This window comes from Coturnix japonica, chromosome 4 (genome assembly GCF_001577835.2).
Source record: "Coturnix japonica isolate 7356 chromosome 4, Coturnix japonica 2.1, whole genome shotgun sequence".
Taxonomy (NCBI): Eukaryota; Metazoa; Chordata; class Aves; order Galliformes; family Phasianidae; genus Coturnix; species Coturnix japonica.
The window spans coordinates 15,846,371-15,869,827 of record NC_029519.1 but is presented as its reverse complement, the minus strand read 5'-3'; the positions used below and the strand labels follow the sequence as shown (position 1 = coordinate 15,869,827).

The 23,457-nt window shown below is 39.7% G+C and overlaps 1 protein-coding gene across 6 annotated transcripts in view; it reads right to left on the bottom strand.

Moving 5' to 3' along the window:
* Positions 1-23,457, bottom strand: part of IL1RAPL2 (interleukin 1 receptor accessory protein like 2) — a 305,577-nt gene that overhangs the window by 136,920 nt on the left and 145,200 nt on the right. For all 6 annotated transcript variants that reach the window (XM_032444393.1, XM_015860827.2, XM_032444395.1 and 3 more), the window contains 3 exons: positions 19,806-20,079; positions 7,261-7,447; positions 2,182-2,335 (listed from right to left, as the gene is read on the bottom strand). In XM_032444393.1, the coding sequence (XP_032300284.1) occupies positions 2,182-2,335; positions 7,261-7,447; positions 19,806-20,079 (615 nt within the window). The remainder of the gene's footprint in view (positions 1-2,181; positions 2,336-7,260; positions 7,448-19,805; positions 20,080-23,457) is intronic.

Sequence of the window (23,457 nt, the reverse complement as noted above, 5' to 3'; positions counted from 1 at the left end):
AAGGACTGCAAACATAATTAAGGAACTGGAGCATCTATCACACAAGAAGAGGCTGAAAGATCTGAGGTGGGTACACCCGCAAGAGAGAAGGCTCAGGGAAAACTGATCCATGAGCAGAAACACCTGGTGGGAAGGTGCAAAGAAGGTGGTGCCAGACTCCATCCAGCCACCTCAGAGTTGCCCACTGAAAGAAGGAGCAGGCACAGAAGCTGCTATATGATAAATTCTATTTAAACATAAGAAAAATCTTTAGACATATTTTTCAAACAGGTTCCTGAACATGCCACACACCTACTCTCAGCCTGAGATCTCACCTGCCTCAAGACCCTCCACCTGATGTAGCCAGCCACATAACTCAAGTGACCTTCTGCAGTTTGCTTTCACATCCTGTTCCCCCAGTAAGATAAAACCACCCACATAAAACATTCACAAACCAGAAACAAGAGAAAGAAATTTTACAAAGCACCAAGCTCTATGATATTATGCTTACACAGTCCTGTGTATTACATTTGTAGCTCTTATCAGTATATATAGGTCATCACTAACATAAACTTCCTAGCCTGTTCTGCAGATAGAGAGAGATTCAACCAGCAAACACACAACATAAGACATGTCTCCCAAACACTTAAATCAGGAAGAAGTGTTTGGTTAAAAATCGCCTGTCTTTTCTAAACATAGAGATAACTTCTACTCTGCTGCTGTGCTTGTAATGATGAGTATGTAACACATAAACATTTGTGCTTTTATGAACTAGAGGAAATTTAATTTAATGTGAATTCCACACCAAATTACAAGCGGAACAGTCTCCTGGTTCTCAAGCATTGCACAAAGTAAAGAAAATATTTGCATATTTCATATTTACAATTTTAATAATCCATATCATATCATCTTCTTTATAGAATGAAAAACTTTAATACATACTACAGTTATTTTAGGACAAAGTCATTACATTGTGAAGAATTAACACATTGTTCATATGATGAAGAGAACACATCACTTCTTGCAAGGTCATGATGAGAGGCAGAGCAAGCTGTTATTTAATGAATATCCATCATCTGGAATTGAATTAGATGCATCTCATTTTCACTTTGTCAGACTTAGTTCATACTCTGGTTGAAGACCAGCACGCTACCTAGGATAGCAACTACCCGCAAGGTAGGTATTATATATTCATTTGACAGGTCCAGGGTCAAGTAAGTCAAATCAATATTTCAGAGATCTGTCCACAGTCAAAAAAGGACAATAAAGAATCACATGATATATGATTCTGGCACATGGGGAAAATAACTCATTTAAAACAAGGAACAATGATAAGAAAAGAAAAATGGATTTCATTCAAAATCGAGGGAAGAATTGTATTTCAAGAACACAGAAATACCATACAGACGAATTCAGTCTGATACCAAAGAGTAGATTTCTATTTGACACTGCTCTATGTAGGACCCTATTTTAATTTGAATGTCAGAGAAAAGACAAGAAAAGAAAAAAATAACCATTTGTTTATATGGTTGTGTGCAAAGGGTTGAAAAAAAAAACCAGCTATTTTCAGACACTTGCAGTGTTCCACAGACGCCAAAGGCAAACTAATAATTATAGATGTCACACTGCACAGTGGAATGGAAAGGAATCAGGAATATACGGATAGGCAATACCTTTACACTCATTCATTTTTGATACCTGACAAAAAGAAATGGAAAAGTACCATTCCATTAAGTAGACTACTACATGGACTCAGAAGCAAAATGCATGACCCCCCCGAGCAGCATATCCCTTTCCTCCTACAGTGTTCCTCACTTAATCTTAGGAATAGGTTGTGCCATGCTCTGCAGTAAAGAAAACATCTGGATGAGAGAAGCTGACCATCATAAATTAAGCCAAAGTTAAAAAGAAATAGGGAACAATAAATCAGTGACTCAAGGCATCTCTTTTGGCTGTGTTTAATTCCAGGATAAACCTCAGCAGAAGTTTCTTTATGTAGCTTTACTTAAACTCTCCTCTATGTTAGTATTAAAGATGCAACTGGAATCAGAAGAGATTGTTTCTGAGATATGCTTGTTTACAGAGATTTGGGTTGGACTCCCTTCTACCAAATATTCACCAACATGTGAATATTGTTTTTATTTATTTTAAAACCTTTTTGTTTTGTTTTGTTTTTAATTGCCATAAAACAAAGGTTCTTACCGGTAACTTTCAGTTCAACCGTTCTTCGTATAAGCTTGCCTTCAAACTTCAGTTCACAGGTATAATTTCCTCCATCTTCCTCCTGCACCTCTTGTATTAAAAGTGTATTTCCCTTCTGAATTACAACGCTTCTCCACATTTTTGGCTTACATTCCTGCAGAATAAAAATTCATTGCTAAAATTACCCAGCTTGTATGACATAGGACTGTGTTGTTTGATCAGATTTTCAGTATTATATACATAAGTAAACAACCATCTTGGCATATTTTGCAATTCAAATTTGAATATAATTTCAGAAACCATAGAGATCTGAAACTGGAATTAATTTGAAGACAGAAATTAAACAGAAATGCTTTTAAAGTTCAGTAATTCCCACTGTATACAATGTGCCATGTTTAATATCTGATGCTCTGAAGCAATGGTTAAGTATCTTCTCATTTTGTGATGGACAACTGCCAAGACATTTATTTTAAGATGGACCATTAAAATACATCTCTGTTAGAAGGGAGTATAGGAAACATCTGTTAAGAGTCAGCCTGGAGACAAACTTCATGCAGTCACAGCCTCATTTACCATCAGAAGAAAAAGGAAGAACAGCAGCAGTTTTGTGAGTAAGATAATTCAAGAAACCCTATTTCCTTCTGGTCCTGTGTCTCCTCACTGGTTTCTCTCGCATCTAATGAGGTGCGAGCTCTGATTCAGCCTTTTCCTGTTACTGGGTTCTTTGTAGCATCACCCCCAAGTGTGTCATCTCATGGTGTATATGCTACTGACAGTCTGCAACTTTCATTGACTTTCCCAGCCAGACCTTAGATTTAGTTTGATTGCTATGCATTGTGGTCCTGCTGCAGTACTTGAGTCCTTCTGCATAGTGTGCAAGACACACAGTGCAAAGCACAGCTCTCCCTTTCCTAATGTACTATGATCCTTGCAGCCAGATCTGTCCCCTTGCACCATAACAGTACTCACGACTGAATACCTCTTTGAATTCTCTGAACCAAACATAAGGGTACAATCCAATCATTTCAAAATGGTACCTTAAGATTATATTTTTATTGCCTCAGTAACTTTAGCATCAAGACTGTGAAAAAAATCATGCTTTAAAGTTCTCTGAAACACTGTGCTCTGGTTAATTCTGCTGCCCAGAGTACACAAAGCAGCACAATTAGGACCCGAGTACCTTTAATACCATTTATTTCCTCTCTCTCAAGCTGCCAACAGAGAACAAGCTCTCAAAGCACAACTAACAACCTTGCAACACCATCAGCAGCAGGCTCTGCAATTTCAGCAGCCTCACAGTTTCAGAGATTTCGCCCCAACAGCCCATGTCTACGTCCCACTTTCGGTTTGTCTGCAACAGCGTTGTCAGACACACAGCAAACAAAATAGAACAAAGCTTTCTTTTAAGGAAACAAACAAGGAAACACAATGACGTGCAAATCTACTGTGTGACAGAAAAAGATCAAAATGACATAAATATGCCTTTATATTTTTTCTCCTGAGACTCCATACATGCTCCAAATCTTCAATGTCAGATTTTAAATTAAAGGAGAATAACAAGGAGAAAAGCGACACTGAGCTTCTGGCCTTGCACTTGGAGGCACCAAATCCTTTATCCTTATCTCTAACAGGTCAAGTTCAGTTACGGTACAGTCAAATAAAAAATACCTAAATCATGCAATTCCATTGCAGGTATTGGTGTTCATCCAATATACTGTTCTGCTAAGTCCTTAACCTTGTCTTGCATGGGAACTGCAGTTAACACTGCTGAATGAGATGATCTGAATCCAGATCCTATCTACCGTACTAAAAATCAGAGCTTATTTTTGTTGCTGCATGACACTGACACAGCTTGAGGTTTATGTGGGAACCAGATCTGAACAGGAAAATGCCATTAGAACCCTTCTGATCTGTACAGTTTTCAGACCTATTTACAAAGTGGAATGGAGTTGCATCAGCCACCTATTCGGAGTGACTAAATCTAAATGGTACCGGGCAAAGAACTCTGTTCAACCCTAATTTAGAAGGAATACAATTCCAGGAATACACACAGTACATGTATTTCAGACATGCATCCTTGCAGATTAGCACTGGAAGAGCCTGTCATAAACACGTTGCCAGTTTTATATTCTTTATTTTTAAAAGCACACAAGCAAAAAGACTAAAAAAATGCATTTTTATGTGCCAGATGATTTTTTTTCCCTGAAACTCTTCTTACTGTTAAATCCCATTCATTCAATCATGCCTTCACGCACACATCTGTTTAAAAACAACATCCTTATACTGCTTGTCAAAACAGTTCTAACGAGTCTAACGGAGCAGTGTGTATATCAGTGGCACTAACTGTGGAAATCTCTCCAAAGAAATATTTCACACAGTGTAATTCAAGCCAGAAGTGAAGTTCAAACTACTGTTAAAACAAGCCCTGATAGCAAATGTTTTATAATTCCTCATTGGGTGTGTATGCAGAAATCTATTCAAGCGTAATTATTTTAAGAGCGTATTTAAATTACAGTTAACTCCCTCTAAATTGATGCAATTATTGGCTCAGATTCATTAATCTCTCCATACAGAGAAGGCTTCTGGAAACCAGGAGAGCTCTGCACACCACGAGCTGTAGCATTACTGTCTTTGCTGACTGCAGTTCACCAGTCACAATCCAGATTCCCCAACCACCAGGGACTGATGAGTTCCCTCTACAAGGAGAGAAATTCACATTGAATTCTCTTTCCAGGTGACTTTAAAGTAGGAAACTTCAGAAATTCCTCATATTTACTTCCATTCTATTCTATTTTGGACAACTTTCTCTCTCTCCTGGAAAATCTTCTCTAAATAATTCAGCATAATGGAAAGCAATTCCCTCCCAACACCTCTGCAGCAGATTTACACGGGAAGACGGCTGATTATACCAACAATCTACACGTTAAATTCAACCACAAGTTAGAGGGTGATAAGCTGAAGAGCCACTACAAGACGTCTGGAAACAGATACCTTCTTCAGAAGATGAGGGTCATACTTTATACTGGAATATCACGTGACACTACTTCAGGGAGAAGGGACATATGTATTGTATAGCATGATCTAAAGTTCCAGATCACAATTCTTAGGGGTTACCCAAGTACTTTTCATACTGTTCTGAAATCTAAGTAATTATGGATTTTCTAGAAACTACAATTGTGTCTAGAAAGTCTAGAATGGGCAGACTTATAATAGCACCACAGCTCTGTCCAGAATGCTTTTCCAACATGTTGTTTCAGAAACGTGTCTCAAGCGATAACACAACATAACTTTCTACATGACATTAATACTGACATTTTACATTACTGAGCTTCTTGACACAGGTCCAGATAATATAAGCGTTATCTAAGAACTGAAGTGATAGCACCTTAATGTTAATTATGAATAAGGAGTTGTATCTAGTAGGTTATTCCATTAATGTCTCTTTACATTATCAAGCCAGACTAAAGGCTGTCGACCTCAATTGCCTGTTAGCAGCCAACCATATCAATTCACATCAATTTCACCATGGTGATGACTTGTCAGTCAGCTGTCATTCTCCAGCCTGGTGTCAAAAAAACCTGTCTGAGCAACCCAGGCAACATGTGTGACTATATGGACCAAACGCCCTTCCACTCCGGTTCTTGGACAGCATAAGAAGCAGCTTCTCTTTGGTACCTTCTTTCTATCCAGATTTCAGATTTAACTGAACACAAATATTTTATGCATGCACAGCACTGAAGATATCCACCCATACGCTGAAAGAAATAGCTCAAATGGCTGAAAGAAAAATTTTGTTTATACTAACAGTGAGTTATGGCATGTTTTGTTACTATAAGCTTGAACATGTGAGATTTCTATAAAAAAATAGAAATAGATGACAACTTTCAAAATTGCTCTTTTCTGATGCATCCCACAAAGGAAGAAAAAAAATCTGCAGCTCTGCACATAACGCTTCATGTTATAAAAAAAAAACAAACCAACCTTCAAAGAATGCTGCTAAGATTGCCAAATCAAGCACTGGAAATTTTGGACTTAACTGCTTTCTGTATTTCTGTCTCCATTACCTGAGCCAAGTTGGTCCAAAACTCATCATCCCTTTATCACTGCAATCCAAATTCTTTCCCACCAATCTCACCAAACATTTCCTCTTGTCCAAGTACTATTTCTTGTTCCCTCTGACTCCCATCTCTTTATTTCTCCCCATTGTTTCCTGCAGTTCCTCATACCTTTAGTAGTTTTGATGTATTACGTGAGGAACATGGTTTAGTCCCATGGTTTAGAGGAAATACTGGTGGTAGGTGGACGGCTGGACTGGATGATCTTGAAGATCTTTTCCAACCTTGGTGATTCTGTGGCTCTTTAACACTCAAGGGCTTTTCAAACACCAAATTCTGGTCCATATCCAGGCATTGAGTAAAATCTGCCTGGACCTTAGTAAGGACTTGATTATCTGGCATCTGCATGGCAACCTGCATTTTAGTCATCCTCCTGTTGCCTTGCAGAGCTACAGTAACACATCATGCATGTATCTGCTGCTGAAAGTTCTGGGCAATACTTGAAAGGCCCTGGAGGAGGCACAGCCAGCAGTTACCTGCTGAGTAGTACAAGTTCCTAGCAAATCTCAGCTAAAATTAACTGGCCTCAGTAAAATTACTCAATGAACCTCAGCAAAAGTACAAGTATCTCTGTGAAGTTACCCAGAAGACTTTGGTAAAACTTAACAGGCTTTGATGAAAGTACCCTACAGACTTCCTAATAATTAATTGGGTACCATCAGCTACGGAGACATCCCATCAGGGTGGAAACTGGCAAAGAGGCACATATTGTTCGGCTTTTAGAGAAACCACATAACCTTCAGAACAGAACACCCTCATTAATGCTGCTTTTTGTGGGTCAATGGTTATGCTGGGTAATTCGCCTGCAGTTTGGCACCGCTTCTGTAACAGTGGGAGAGTATCCTCCAGATCCAGTGAGAAACCAATGCAGGTTCAAAAATGGCCATCTCTAAGCCTCAGACTAGGAACAGTGGACATTAGGTACAGTTTCATTACAATACCAATGACACAGTTACACAGTTACCTTGTACCATACAACATCTGGTTCTTGACCATCTGTTTTGTAATCCTCAATATCAGGACAGGAGATTGTCTTTCTTTTGGTAACTTCTGATTTTTCCAGATATCTGATCTTGCTGTTGAAGCACAGCCCAGATTCGTTCTCAGCTACCGTCAAGGACATGGACACCTTCATGCAATACGTTGAGTTTCTGCAGGGACAGAAAGATGTTGTCATTTACTTCACTCCTTTTTTACTTCTTTTTTCTTTCCCTTTTACTATATTTCATCACAGCACGTTTCCTTGTTAAGCACTGATCTTCACAAACACTTCACAAACACCTCAGTGACACAGTGGTTGTCATACTGTGCATTTTCAGCACATAGGAGACATGAAGGTTCATTTCTGGCTTACTGTGAAGAACCTTGTAGAAATTTTGCTGGCAAGTAATTTACGCCAGCACAGCAGCTCTTTCACCTTCCAAGCCTATAAACACAGGAAACTATTGCCGCTTCAAACGTTGGTCAGGATGCACTTATTTATTGTTCTCATTTCCTGTACATGTCACAGGCACACCTCCTCTCTCACCTTCAGATTTCACTCTGGTATGTAGCACTTTACATTTGAGAAGAGTTAAGCAGCTGGTTCTGGATGTTAAACCACATCATGGAGATAATTCCTCCCTTTGAAGGAACTACAATGTAAATTCCCACTGTGTGTATTATCATGGTGGGCTGATCTCTGCTTGCTGCCAAACCCCACCCAGCTACTCTCCCACTCCCCTTCAGGTGGACAGGGAGCAGAAAAATCTCATGGGTTGAAATACAGAAGGGCAATACTCGCCTCACCTCACTGAGCCCACTGGGCACAGACACCCAGCACAGGCATAGAACAAGTCAGACTGGGTGCTTTCACTGGAACATTCTTGCCTTTAAATACTGAAAAATGCAATCCCTTAACAACTGAAACCATTGCTCACTCCATCACAAAATATTCCTGGGGATTAAATCTATGCAAGTGGCTCATGAGTTCTCAGAGCTCAGTTTTTCTTAATATCAGGTCAGAGTAAACACGAACAACCAGCTCCCGTGCCTCACAATAATGGGAACAGGATTAAATTAAATTCCTTCCGACTCGCATCTTTAACAGAGTTATCAGATGCACAGCAAAAAAGATGTTTCTCACAGTGTTATTGTAAAGAATTTGCACTTTGCCCAGGATTGTTGCAAGTCACACTGTCAGCTTCTGGCCTTCATTAGGTGCGATGGCAAACAGAGTCCTTCAAAAGCCAACTACAAAGTACAAGCGACAATATAATGAGGCTCTTCCTCCCATCATACATCATTTTGTCACTTTAATTGACTACACCATAACCAAAAAGCCTGGAGTAAATCTGACATGCTGGGTGGTTACTGCCATCAAAGGGAGCTGAGGAGAGCTCCTGCAGAAGATATTACTGCTTTGCTGTCGCTTCTTCCATCACAGCTCTGCTGCAAACTTCAGCTGAGGCAATGGCACAGCAGACTAGAACTGCCCCACGCACCTGGAAAGGGATCTGTCAGTCAGACCTTGACACTAATGGTACTAGATGCCTACTCTCCAATGAGACTCATGACAGTGCTTTTAAGTAAAATGAACTAGAAAAATCCACCAAGCTCCACAACAGATCTTTTCTCTGGCATTGTTTGAACAACATGTCACCCTGTCAAGTCAGCCTATTATGGGAAGAAAACAGGTCTATGTAGGCTCTTCGTTACAGCTCTGTGTTCCCCACTAAACAAGCACTGACTGAACACTGGGCAAATGGCATCTTTTCAAAGGCATGCCATGAGCAGTTATTAGCAGAAGACAGTATCTGCACGGCAGATCAACAGGCAATCTTCTCAAACCTCCATCTTTCAGCATTGTTGCAGCTGGGCACTCAGCAGAACCCTCGAGCCCAGTGTATAACAGCAGGCCTTCCCTCAGGGCCCTCTGCCCTGCAGGGCATGGCTGCTCTTCTCACTTTTAAGAGGGAAACTAAAGCACAAAGAGACACCTGGAGTTCAGGACAAGTCACAACGATAAAGTCACCTTCCAAATTTCAGATCAGCCGTTCATCTGCTCTTCTGACTTCTCACTGCTCACATGAACAACAAACAAAACTGACATGGAAATACACTGCAGAAAATACTGAATTTGCAACACACTCCCCCTTCCCACTCCATTCTCCTCAAAACACACAAACACTCATGTAATAAAATCAGCAGGTCTTTTCTCTACTCCTTGTCTTAGAGAGAAAAGATTCCCTTTGTCAAATGCCATGCTCTGGTTCAGTTGAGAGAGTATGGACAAGTCTCATCCTCACAAACCACAAGAATTACACTATTTGACTTGAGAAAAGAAAGCTATCTGGACTAAAATAGACACATCATTTGTGCTGAGATTTTGTAAGTACATGCTTTAGGGGAACATAAGTCAGCTCTTCCCCAAACTACATGCTTTGGGAAAGGGCTGCCTTTTTTGTAAGAAGAAAACAAAACATATTTATAAAGTTTCAGTGCTTTCTAATACAGCCCTGAAATCCAAAAAGTATGAGGATGACTGACTATAATCAACAGTAATTAATCTGAATTGATTGGTTAACTTACCTGAAAAGCTGTGAGTACTACTGAGGGCAAATTTGGTCACGTGTTCTCAATAATAATGATCCAGGCTAATCAAGAATAATGACTATGAATAGTTGACCATTACTTGGTGTTATTTAATAATGTCGTATTTTCTGCTAACAATCTTGCATTATTTAGATTGCATTCTGAACAGTGCTGGAGGCTACTTCTATTTAAAACACTTCCTGGAACCACGACCTAGAAATGTAGCATTCTTTTCACTAGTTACAATTAAAATTGAATAGAATTGAGAAAATTAAGTGCCTGGTGAGCACCACCACTTTTGTTCACTCTCCTTGACAAAGACAATAAATCTATTCAGGTTCATAATGAAGAAAGCCCTAACTAAGCCAACAGTAAGAGACTTGAAAGCTTTATGTGAAAGCTTTATGAATGCTCATCCACCAACCGCTCACGTTAGTAATAGTGCTGCTAGTTCAAAAAAGAGCAACTTCTGCAATTGCAAGAATTCCAGAGAATGGAGCAAAAACTTTTAAGCAAGCTAGCTTAGGGTAACAGTTGCATTTCAGCCACGTACAAAATAGAACAGCAGTTTGATCAATCTTGCTGTTTTTCTCAGTTCTGAAGCAGAAGCCTTGGAGCTAATGTTTATAAAGGATATAAGCCATTCCCCCCCTCTGCTAAGGAAGCTGTTCCTCAGGATGGTACAGATTTCACCATGCAGTTCTCTAAGCAGGTAATGGTCAGTGCTCACCCCTCCTTGGAGATTTAATGTCTAGCATGCAGACTTCACCTGCAGAAGTCCTTCAGAAATCCCATAGAGCAGCTGTGCTGAGATGGATCCAGCTCTTTCTTTCCAGTTCTTTTTACGACCTCTGTGTCTAACCTGGTTCTTCTTAACTGAGTTGCATTTAAGTTTTTACTGGTAATGGATTTTTGTTTGTTTGTTTGTTTGTTTTTAATTGCAGACTGACATGGATCCTCCATTCCTTTTTTCCCCCCCTTCTTCTAAAAGCTAAACAAATAATGGGCCGGTTACTGGAATTACAGAAAGAAGAATCCATTTTTGTTTTCAGAGCGTGAACATAGAACTCTATGCAGTTAAGTGCTCCCAGCAGTTTGCAGACTAGCAGAAGAGGAATAGGGATGCTGAAACATGCAAGAAACTACCAGCAAGGACAGTAAACTGAGTTTTGCTGTCAGAACCAGTGAATGAAAGACCAAAAAGGATCTTCTAGGTGGATGGGGAAGATACCAAAGACCTTGCAGTAGGAATCACCATGTCAAGAAAGACTGAGTTATATGCAACTCAAAACAGAGAACATCAGTGACTACATGCTACCCACAAGAACCTGAGAGACTGCAGACAGGGCACTTCCCAAATCTAAAGGAAATAACCCAATGATTTTTGAAGTGGTTATTTTATATAATTAGACCTTTCTGAAAGATAAGTGAACCATTTATTCTCCAAAGGACTTGATTTCCAATGGTTTCTATTCCTACTGCAGCGCTCATGTGAGGAATGGGAAAGGAAAAGAAAAGAATCACTGTGTGGTACAAAGAAGAAATGAATCATTTTATATTTTCACATAAACTAAATTTTGTAACTCCCTGTTTCAAGGAACTGCTCATAAGCTGGGCCTGCTCTCTGGACTGGAAATATGAAAAAGAGCTTAAGTTTGCCAGAGTTCACAAAATAGTTTACTTTTATTCTAGTGCCAATGCATTTGTAATTCCCAGGCCACCAGGAGCGGGCTCTGAAATACAAACTGGAGTCAGCTCAGAATCCAATAGAAAAACACAGGCAAAGCAAATGTAGCTTAACAGGTCTCAAAATAAAGCAAAATTGAGAGTTTTGCTTTAATTTAAAGCGAAGACAAGAGGGAAAAAGAAAGGAAAAGACTCTTAAAGTGTGAAACATCAAAAAGCTGGGAAGTGTTTTAATCAAAGCAGTGCTCAGGAAACAGTGCCTCTCAGACCTCTCCCAACATACCTAAACACACTGTCTATTTTAACAACTCTTTCATTGGCTCAGTGAAATACTGATTGCAGAACTGTGTAAGCCAGTCCCTGAATCTATCTTTGCTCATTCTGATTAAAATGAACCACAGCAACACTACCACCAATCGCAGTTATCCATCTTCATGTCCAAAGCAATTAATTTGTTACCAGCTATTGTAAGAATGTGTTAACAGCTTTCAGATCCAATTGAGCAGTTGATTGCTTTCCTTTCTTTTCATGAGAATTTTATACATTTATTCCAGTTTAAATTTCACACTTCACACAACAATCACCAAGCAATTTTACTGGTACCTGACCTTGTTCCACTCAGACCAGCGAGGTCATGGTTTGCTGATCTTTTTAAAGACAAATTAGTAACTTACTGCTTTTTCTGATGACACAGGTACAGCCTCTTTCTTAAAAACAAATGAATTATTCCTTGCTCTTCTGACCGATCAGCCTCACCTCTGTGCCAGGAAAGATCATGGAACAGGCCCTCCTGGAAGTTATGCTAAAGCACATGGAAGAAAGGGAGGTCATACAGGACAACCTGCATGGCTTCAGAGTCTGCCTGACCAACTTAGTGGCCTTCTATGAGAGTATCACTGGCCAAGGGAAAAGCCACTGATGTCATCTACTTTCTATAAGTCATCTACTTTCTATAAGGCTTTTAACATGGTCCCCCATAACATCCTTTCCTTTAAACTGGAAATCTGCAGATTACACCAATCTGTGTGGTGTGACTGACAGACATGAAAGACATGATGCCATCCAGAGAGACCCAAACAGGCTGAGCAGTGAGCCCAGGAGAATCTCATGAGGTTCAACAAAGCCAAGTGCAAGGTCTGGCACCTGGGTCATGGCAACCCCACTGTCAGGACAATCCTGATAAAAAGAGCTTAGGGTTACTGCTGGATGGCAGCTGGACATGAGCCAGAACTGTGCCCTTGCAGCCCAGAAAGCCAACTGGATCCTGGGTGCATCCAAAGCAGTGAGGCCAGCAGGGCAAGGGAGGGGATCTGCCCCTCTGCTCAGTGCTGTGAGAGCTCACCTGGAGTGCTGCGTCCAGATGGGGAGTGCTCAGCAAAAGAGACATGGAGCTGTTGGAGTGCATCCAGAGGAGAGCCACAAAAATGATCTGAGGGATGGAACACCTCCCTGTGAGGATAGGCTGAGAGCTGGGGTGTGCAGCATAGAAAAGGGAATGCCCTGGGGAGAGCTGAGAGCAGCCTGTCAGTATATGTAGGGGCTGTAAGGAAGGAGACAGACTCTTGAGCAGAGTCTGGATAGTACAACTGGAAATAATTTCAAATCAAAAAAGGGGAGATTTAGACCAGATATAAGAAAAAAAAGATCACAGGAAGAGTAGTGAGGCACTGGCACAGGTTGTTCAGAGATGTCGTGATGCTCCATCCCTGGAGAGACCCAAGGTCACGTTGGACCAGGCTCTGAGCACCTGATGGAGCTGTGGGTGTCCTTGTTTAGTGCAGGGGAGCTAGACCAGATGACCTTGAAAGGCCCCTTCCAACTCAAATGATTCTATGGTTATAGTTTTTTTCTGCCAAGATTTGATTGCAGTACTAGACTCACTGGAAACAAGAAGACAATTTGACTAGACCAAATGTGTATCACAGAAGCCTATGTTTTACAATGAAGACAGAGTAGATCATCATTATTCAAAAGAAGGAACTCCTGAGCAGTCACTGAAAGATAATTTTAAAAGGTTCGTGTTGATGACAGCTTGAAAAAGAGACATCCAGGGATATCTCTGCAAGTTAACTATCAGTAATATAGTTCTCACCAGAGGCACTTAACCCCAAGACCTGTAATTCCTCACTGTGTTTAGTTCTGTTCAGGGAGTTCCTAGGCTTCCTGGATGCTAGTAATAGAGAAGAAAAGATGTTTGGATCTAGCAGTGGGGTAATTCAGATGATACGCTTATTAAGAGAAAAATGTGGCACAAAAATGTCAGCATATGTATAGTGCAGAGTGTGAGACAGGCCATAACAGCAAGGCCGCAATTTGAAAAATCAATAATTCTCTCTAGCATCAAGATCTCTATCAAAAAATCTCTAGTATCAAAAATTATCTACAGTATCTCTAGTATTTCTCAGGTCTCTCTGAAAACAGTGAGTGGTGCACAGACTGATTTGCAGAAGGTTAATTGTCAGGAAGAGCTACTTCTTTTGTGGCTGCCTTCACAATACATGTGCTGGTCCTTTTGACCTCTGCATCATGACAGAAGCAACTAAAACACACGCAAATCACCAGGGAGTCATTACAGCAAGGAATACTTGGGCCCAGAGAGAAACTCTCTCAACATTAAAGCTGAATCACACAAGTTAACCGTGCAGTTTTCTTTTAAAGTCTTCAGAATTATTAGCTTTTAGAAATGGATCTATAAAAACATAATACAAAACACAGAAAAAAAAAAAAACACAAGCCAAAAGAACACAAAGGTATCTCAGCACATCACACTGCAGTTCATGAACTATCTGGTCACTACAAGCTTCAACACATCTCATTCCAAATAATCATGTAATTGTCTGGGTTTGCTGTCAGGAAAGCAATCTCTTCCCTTAAGTGTTACAAGGCAGCAGGCTGTCCTGATGTTTGCCACCGCAAATGACTAAGCCCTTTTCATTTACTTTTTAATAATTGTTTAGGGGAACTCAGGATATTACAGTTAAATTATATTCTCTTGCTGAAAAGCCAACTTTTACAAATGACATAAATCTGAGACACAGAGACAAGAGATCCCAGGAAATAATACATTAAGAATTCCCCTTCCAATGATTTTGTATTTACAATATCCCGATTCTGGGAGCACTGAACACTTCATTTCTTCCAGCCCACACATGGGTAAATTCGTGTATCTACTCTTCTTTCTTTTTTTTGTTCCTGTTTTTATTTTTATGAGACACTTCACATCTAAAACAAAAGTTGAGTTCGGGACACCTATTAGATATGTCTGCACTGCTGTATCTCACTGATTTTGGTGCCTGAGAGAAACAAACAAACAAACAAAAAAGTGGAGTAGATCCTTCCTCATGCATCTTAGTCCTATTTGTAGACGCAGTGAGAAAAAGCAAGCCCCCCTCTGTTTCTGTACAGACTATTGAGCACATAAAACAATGCAACAGTTATTACCTGATGGGGTATAAAGAAAACGCCATCATGAGCAAACATGATGTGAATGTCGTTATGCCAGTTTGCAGGGAGAGCTACTCGAGTCCTGCAGCTGAGTCCTCCTGGTTGTCTTACCTAGCAAAAAAGTTATTTTTGCCAGAAAAGATGAAATTTCCCTCTGAGATCATGTACCAAATGCCAGTTTACTTCCCTACAGATATGTCGTATCATACTTCGAGCTTGATGCATTTCCGCAGGAAAACTTCTATATGTCTGTCTTCTCTCAGGACACATATGTTGTTATCTACTGAAACACTGTGGTTTTCAACAGGAGTGGTACCTGGGTAAGCATATTCCTTTCCTTTGTTATTTGGAGAAATAGAACACCTTGATGTGTTGGAAAGGAGAGGGATGAGGAGGGCTGACCAACATCTTTTCATCAGGTCTCCTGAAGGCAAAAACAACTGTGTGAGGAAGCAGTTGTTCCACTTTCTCCCAACCTGGTGGACAAGGTTTGAAGCCCACCAGGGAAGGCATTTCATCCATCCCCAACCAGTGATGGTGAGAAGAAACATTACTGGTGCACTGCAGCACATGGAGCTCTTGCTATGAAAACCTGTAGGGACTGGAGGATAATGTCAGTAATTTCAGTGGTACCTGAAGCTGATGAGGAAAATTAAATACACAATATTCTCATGTGATATTCTGCAACAGGAAAATTGCTAGAAACTCTCCAACTTCTGAGCAACACAGGCATTGCAGCTTGAAGCCCTGACTGCTCCTGCAGCTTCTCACTGACATAAACACTGGCTTTTAGAAAAACAGAGGATAGATATCTTCTATTTTACAGCTTCAAAGAAGGACAGCGAGTGAATACAAATATGCACACCACCAGGGAGCAGAAACAAATCTTTATTTTCTGCAATTGTCTCAAACGAATGTATAGCTGATTTCTCTCAGTAAAGACTGTCATCAACATGATTTGCAGGAGCATCACCAGTTACCACACAATTTTAGATAGAAAAGTAGAAATATTCTGATTTGACTTTCCTCTGCATTTTGATAGTGCCAAAACATTATATCTCCATAAGTTAAATTTTATTTCATCATGATTCATGCTGACTTTATGTTGTATGTGTTCTGGCACCATATCCAAGGTTTAAATGCTATATATCACAGGGATTTTGTTTATATAGAACCTGTCACATTTAACGGGGAAATGTCACATACGTTTAATGTGTGACATTTAATGTTAATGTCATGCAGACCCTGGGAGTACTAAGCCCTGCCATGTCCATTCACTTGCTCTAAGTGTGAAATGTAGCTGCCTTCTTCGGAAACACCTGATACGGTACAGTTATGAAAGCTACTCTGTACCAGTGTGCCAGGCTGAGAGGTAATTATGAGATGCATACTACAGCAACTACTCAGTTGTGTCTTGGACATCAGATGACTAAAGACTCCACAGTGTCTTCACTAGAAGAAACAATCTTTGGACCTTTTCAAAGTAACAAGATTTTCAAGTGGCTTTAAAATCCAATTTCACCAGTGAACTGAGCACTGGTGAAAGCCACAGCACCTGGACATAAAACATTCTGCAATGGGAATATACAAAATGAAGGTGGCTGCAGAAAGGCTGACCTTACCCCCACACATTTCCACAGTGTGATTTTGTTCCAATTTTCCCATTTAGCCCTAAAGTCCTGACAAAACTCTTCTTTCGCATGCAAGCCAGACTTTCAGTGCTCTGAAAAAAACAGCACAGTTCCTGCTGGGATCCCAGGTGAATTCTGCAACCCTGGCTATAAGCATCTGAAAAGAGTTCCTCAGCTCCTCCTAACACCCACTGAAGCGAGAGCACAAAGGTTATGTCACAAATTAAGTTTTACTGACAGCATCTTCAGGCTGCCTAAATCTGGTTTTGATTTGCTGGTCATGCGCTCCACAGACATTCAGAACCTGAAGGCTTAAAGTCTACTTTCAGTCAATTTTATTTCTGCTCAGAAAGGACTATCTCAATATTTCACCAACAGCTCAATGAAGGCTTGATTCTTCTGCGCACGTCCATAGCAATGCTGCTCTCCATTAAGAACTCTACAGGTAGGGATTAAGTAAGGGGAAAGGACACACATTTCCTAACTTGATTTGTTGGCAGTTCTCTGGCATCAAATGCAGGCATTTAAAGACCTGCAGGCTTATTTCCTCAGAGGTATGCAAGGAACCCTCAGTCATACTCTGCACACTGCAGCACATGGAGGCTCTATCAGCCAGGCTGGTGACCACAGCACTCTACCTCCTGCATACAGTGAGGATCCAGAGTGTTGATGTGAAAATCCCAGAAAAGCAACCTCAACAGCAGAAATGCTGACAGGTTTACCTGAAAGTTCCATGGAAAGACACTGGATGATAAATAGTATATTCAGGGCCTGCACAGCAAAGAGAATTCCAAAAAGCAGCATTTCCAGACTGTACATTAAAGTTACAACACAAATGTCCCAGCATCTGTCTGGAAACTCTAATGAAACACACATTCATCCATCAGCCAGAAGCCATTTTCAATGTCAACCTTGCTATAACATCCCAGATTTGGCACAAAAAAAGTTACCTGTTACCAAAGCATTTTCATGTCATTTATGTGGGATAGCTAACAGAGATGAAGTCAATACTCATTTAAACTCCTTGCAGAATTAGGATCCCTTAAAACCACAGAATTACTAAGGTTGGAAAAGACCTCTAAGTTCATCTAGTCCCACCATTCACCTACCACCAGTATGTCTCCACTAAACCACGTCCCTTAGTACAACGTGCAAGCACTTTTTTAATACCTCCAGGGACAGTGACTCCACCATCTCCATTGGTAGCACATTCTAGTGTCTGACCGCTCTTCTAGGAAAGTTTTTCTTAATTATCCAACCTGAACCTTCTCTGGTGCAACTTGAGGCCATTAATACATCCAGTTCTCACCAGTGACCCTCACATGCTCACAATGCAGCTGATTGTGGTTAACAACTAAAATGCAAACATCTGCTAAAAAATATATAAATAGATCGATAATGCTGAAATTACACAGTTAATGCCACAGTCATCTACTGCAGACACGTAATCCTATTTCAGAACACTACATCTAACCTAATTTTAATGAAATTAAAGTAAATTACTACTGCTGTTTCCTCAGCTATTTTAAGCCACCTATAATTTTATAAACAATAACAGCAAGGACATGTTATCCAATTTTTCAAAGAAAAATAAGTTAATTCAAGGAAGAAATATAGTCTTTTATATGTAATCACTACGTATAATATTCTGCACTCCCACATAAATCTGAAAAAGGGAAAAAAAAAAATAAATCTGAAATTATATAAGAAAGTTCCAGCACAAACAAGAAAAATACATAACAGACAGGGAAGATATTATTGCTGTACAATGCCTCCCAAGAAGCAGGCCATACAGTTTTCATACAGTTTTTATCTGAAAACAAGAAGGCATGAATTATTTAAGAAGTCGCCCATTTGTTACCAGAAGTACTTTGTCATGTAAATGAGCAAAGGGTTTTGAAATTTCCTAGATAAAAGTAGGTCCCAGAATTTGATTCAAGATCAATTCTTCCTTGTTCACATAGGATTTGCATAAACATTTCCAGGAGCATTAAACTAGTAACTTGATTATCACAACAGCTACATCTTATGAAAAAAGTACAGCTCTCTTGAAACACATAAATCACTATCCTTCTGCAGCATTTCAAAACCACGGAGTTCATGTGGCCCCAGACCTGTGACGGAGATGCTAATAAGAGAATAATAAAGTCCAAAAGCTACAACACAGACTTAATAGTAAGCTTGGCAGATGCATCTGACAACCAAATGGGACACTGGTTCCCATTACATACCATGCACCACAGCGCAAGCTTTGATTTTAGTACCGTTACTGAGGATCAGAAAAGACTGAGGCAGGTTGAGGTGAGGCAGGAGCACATAGCAGAGATGGAGAGAGCAGCTTCTGGGCTCTGAACAGTGTTGTTATTTATGTGCAAATATTTCAAATTAAATTCATCAAACCTGCACATAATTTCAGCTTGGAGCAGCAGATAAGGTTGAAGCTTCATTTTCTACAACCAAAGAGCTTAAACACTGAAACATACATAAGAAGTATCTGTAAGCTCTTTTTAATTCAAAACTGATCACTTAAGGGGTGTTTATGCATTCATTCCTAAAGAGTTTTAATTTTTATCCTCTCATTTCAGGCATAGAGCCGGTATTGGCATGAACATGATGGAAATCACGAGCTCCAAAATACTTGAAGCATGCATTTCAGCACCTTACCAAATGAGGTCAGCTTCAATTTATTAAAAATCTTAAATGCATTTGAAAGTAAATATTGCCTCAGAGCCAGACAGAAATCAAACCTCTAATGGCCCAATCTCATCCAAACCACATAACCTGTGTCTAAACTCTTGAATAACTTTTTAAAGTTATAAGTAAAGGGTAAAAAGAAGTCACAAAACTACCAAATTTGAAAACTCATTTAAGACTTGTCACTTGGGAGGATTTGAAGATTACTTGATCAAAATACTTAATGATTTAAGAACTATCTAGTTATGAAGGCTTATGGCAAAATGTGAATTTGCAAATGCTTAATTATAGCTCTTGAAAGAGGTAGCTATAATTACTAGGGAAACTAATTTTAAGACAGCATTATGTGACAAATACAATTAAGAGAAGAAAAATAATGAGTATATATTAACTGCATGGGTATCTTAATCATGAAAACTAAAGAAAACATTTAAACAAGATAATCTATACATTCTTAGTCATACTTGAACACAATACTCACCTTAGAACGCATGTGTAGAAACCACTGTCTTGCACATCAACCGAGTGAAACCATATTGAATCTTCATCCTTGCTCATTCTAACTTCAGAAAATATAATGGGTTCTTCTAAGTCTCCTTTGTTTTTGTACCACATAAGCCTAAGACCTGTGCTTTGGGCCATGCTATAATTAGTTCTGATATAGCTGTAGAAAAGGGCACATTTCACTCGGACTGGTTCACCTGCCAAAGCCATGTATGTCTTGAGATCCACTGACCAGTCAATGCAACCATCAACTGAAAGCAAAACAATAATAAAGAAATATTAGATACAGATATATTTTTCAATGTAGCGAGAGGCAGCCTATGAAATGCAACACAACTAATCAAAAGAAAATAATATTTGTTTCATAGCAGAGTGATAAACCTGTGTCAGCTATTAGATATTAAATGGTTTTGTATGTTTTTTATTAGTTGCATGTAAACATAAAATATGCAGTCCATAAAAGCAGATTATTATTATAGCACATTAGGCCTGCTCAACTTAGTTTCTTTAGAATATCATGTCCTTCATCTATTTTCACTAATTCTTTAATAAATAAACCAACTGTTTTCACTTCAACTGCTTGCTCAGATAAAACACTTTTCAATTCAGTAATTCTTTGTCAGAGGAAAAGTATGTTGGTATCCGATTCTAACATTTCCATTCATCTCTGCTAGTTATGTTACATTAAAAATAAAAGATGCAACCATTATTCTTTTCTAAGGCAGTTCCACTTAGCCTTTTCTTTTTCCTACAGTCTACTCAAACTAGATAGTAATATATCCAAGAGGACACAGCTACAACATGCTACAGGATACAACTAAAACATGCTGCCAACGCTACCAAGCTGACATAGGAATTGTACAATTACAGAAAGGGATCTTCTGATGTTTTGTTCAGCAAAAGCTTTTGAATCTTGGCTATAACAGATTTGGTACTTCAGTTTAAAAATGACAGTGTCAGCCAAAAGATTAATTTTCCCTGTATTTCCACTCATTACTTCTAAATCATCTTGGTTACAATATAATCCTAGCACATATATACATATCAACATGTAGTTTTAGATTACGTATCAAAGACTTTTTAAATCCATCTTTTTTATTCCTAGAATATCAGGAAATCTCAATCAAGAACATAACCAAACAAAAAGACTGCAAGGCAGACCAGCAGCAGGCCAACACATTGCCTCAGATCAATACACTTGATCACATATATATTTTGCAGAAGTTATTGATCATATCCAGCTACATGGAACTGAAAACATCTTTATCCTCGATGCAGCTATTTGACAGCTTAAACCTCACATGCTTGAAGTTGTATCTTCTGCATTTAGAGTATCAGTTCTACAAATCTAAATCTAATACTCTTCATATAGATATAATTTCACAAACATCTCCAATAGCTTTCACTCTTTATGTGACTTTATTTATTTCCTAAACAAATGTACCAAGCCAAAATATGTACATATGGTGGAATACCAGATCCAGTACTTCATTTCCTTTCCTACCTACAAATTATGTTTACCTTTTTTTCAGTCTTCTCCTAAATCCTTCAAAACCAGCCATGGTAAATGAGAGATTTGACTTTCCCCATAACTTTGTATCAGCTTTAACTGTAGTGTGGCCACAGGAATCATGCAGCTGAACACTGTTTTAAACCTGTTCATACATTTCTTATATATAAACTTCCACACGACATCTTGGTAAAACCAACGAACACAGCTCAGGACAAGGGGAACAGGAACCCAAGACTCAGAACTGGATGCTTGGTGTTCCAAGAGTAGTCACAGGCAAAGGCAGACACAGGTAGCTCCTGCTTATGCCAGCTGACTTCTTAAGACTTCATAAACACAAGCAGCCAGTAGCAGAGTCGGAAAAGGAATCTAAATCCCCCAACTCACCCCAGTTCACTTTCACAGTTAAGCAATGCTCTGACATCATGACTATATGATTTTATATATATAGGTGGCTTTAAGGGCATTTGCATGTAATTGGTCTCAATACAGAACTTGCTCAAAGAAGCTCTGTGCTGTTTTGCTGCTGTTGTTTGGGTTTTTTTTTTTTTAAGTCTTTCTCTTTAGGCAGGTGCAAGCTTACAGTTAAAAAGGATTGCAGAGTTTACAGCTTCATTCTCCCAGTAAGGAATGTAAAAGGAATTGCTGAGCAATCCAGATTTCTCATCTGCATTCTCCAGGACATGCACACACTCTTAAACACTTTCCTTCCCCTGTAGTTCAGCAAAGTCACAACACTCTAAGTAAAACACCTAAGCTCAAATGAAAAGGGATGCCCAGAACTGGAATTCAGATCCAAACTAATTCCAGCAATCTAATTAATTCTGTCAATCTTCTGTCAATCTAATCCTGTAAATGTCATCTAAGGCTTTCAAACCTATGCTGGCTCAGCAAAGTTAAACCATGGTAAAGAATAACTGACATCCAGGTACATGCAGAAAGCCTTCAGGTCAAGCAGAAACGTGCTGGTTTTCCATTATCACAAAGCAGAGCCACAGTTACAAAGAGTTACGCAGTTAGGTTCTGACCTAGTATGGAAATCAAGCTTTAGAGGCTGAAAATGCTGCTGTTTCCCATAAAATTTCCCCCACAGCCACACCAGATGATGTGTTTTGACAAGCGCAGCTCAAAGAAGCATTAACCGCCCTTCATCTCCCTCAGCCTCCACTCTCACTTGAGAATTTCTTCTCCTATCCACCAAGAACTTTGCTACTCCTTTATCTTCAAAATCACAACTGCTGAACTATTACAGCTGCGTTACAACACTGGAACAGATGAAAGATGTAGGAATGGCCACACAAGCTGAGACACTAGAGAATGTGAAAGCACTGCTGGCTGTCCCAGCACTGCGAGGCCGGGTCAGGATCCTGCCAGCCCTTGGGGGCACTCATGGACTTGGACACAGCAGTCAGAACCTGAATCCCAAAAGGAAAAATGGAAGAAAGGGAGATTTACAGCAGGGCCTCTTCCCATTAAGGATGGCCAGCAGGAAGAATATGGCATTCAGGCCAGCCCTGAGCAGCGGGCGCAGCACAACCAGCAGACGGTGGCATCAGCAAGGTGCTCCTGCAAGGTGCTAATTAGGGAGAGCATGGCTTGTTGGGAACACAGCCACCACTCATTACAGGGCTGATGACATTTGCAGAGGGGAGGGGGAGGTCTCACAGAGCTCCCTAATGAAATCTTAATTTTTGCAGAAAGACTAATCAAACAGGAGACAACTTTTTCCCCTTACTCTCTTTCTCCTGTTAAGTACAGTCAGGAATGTTCCCTCTTATGAAGCTGTAGAGGCTTAAATCTAGGTCAGGCTCCCTGCACTCACATGGTAGTCAGAATGTTTCCTGTCGCCGTGCTGTCAGTCACTGGAGCGTGTGCATTGTCAGATTAATTTGGAGCATTCTCCTGGCTGTCATTACAAATGACTGAAGCTGCTTAGGTGGAGTTTAGCGCTCCATTATCAAGAACAAAGTTTGCTGTCATTTTGGCTGGGCTGGATCTCAATATGTAAAGTAATTAGGGTGTTAAGAAGACAAAAGCGATGGCATTAGAGACACTGTATAAAAAAAACATATACATATCTTTCCTCTGCTGCCTAATAATTAGCTGATCCTTAACAAAT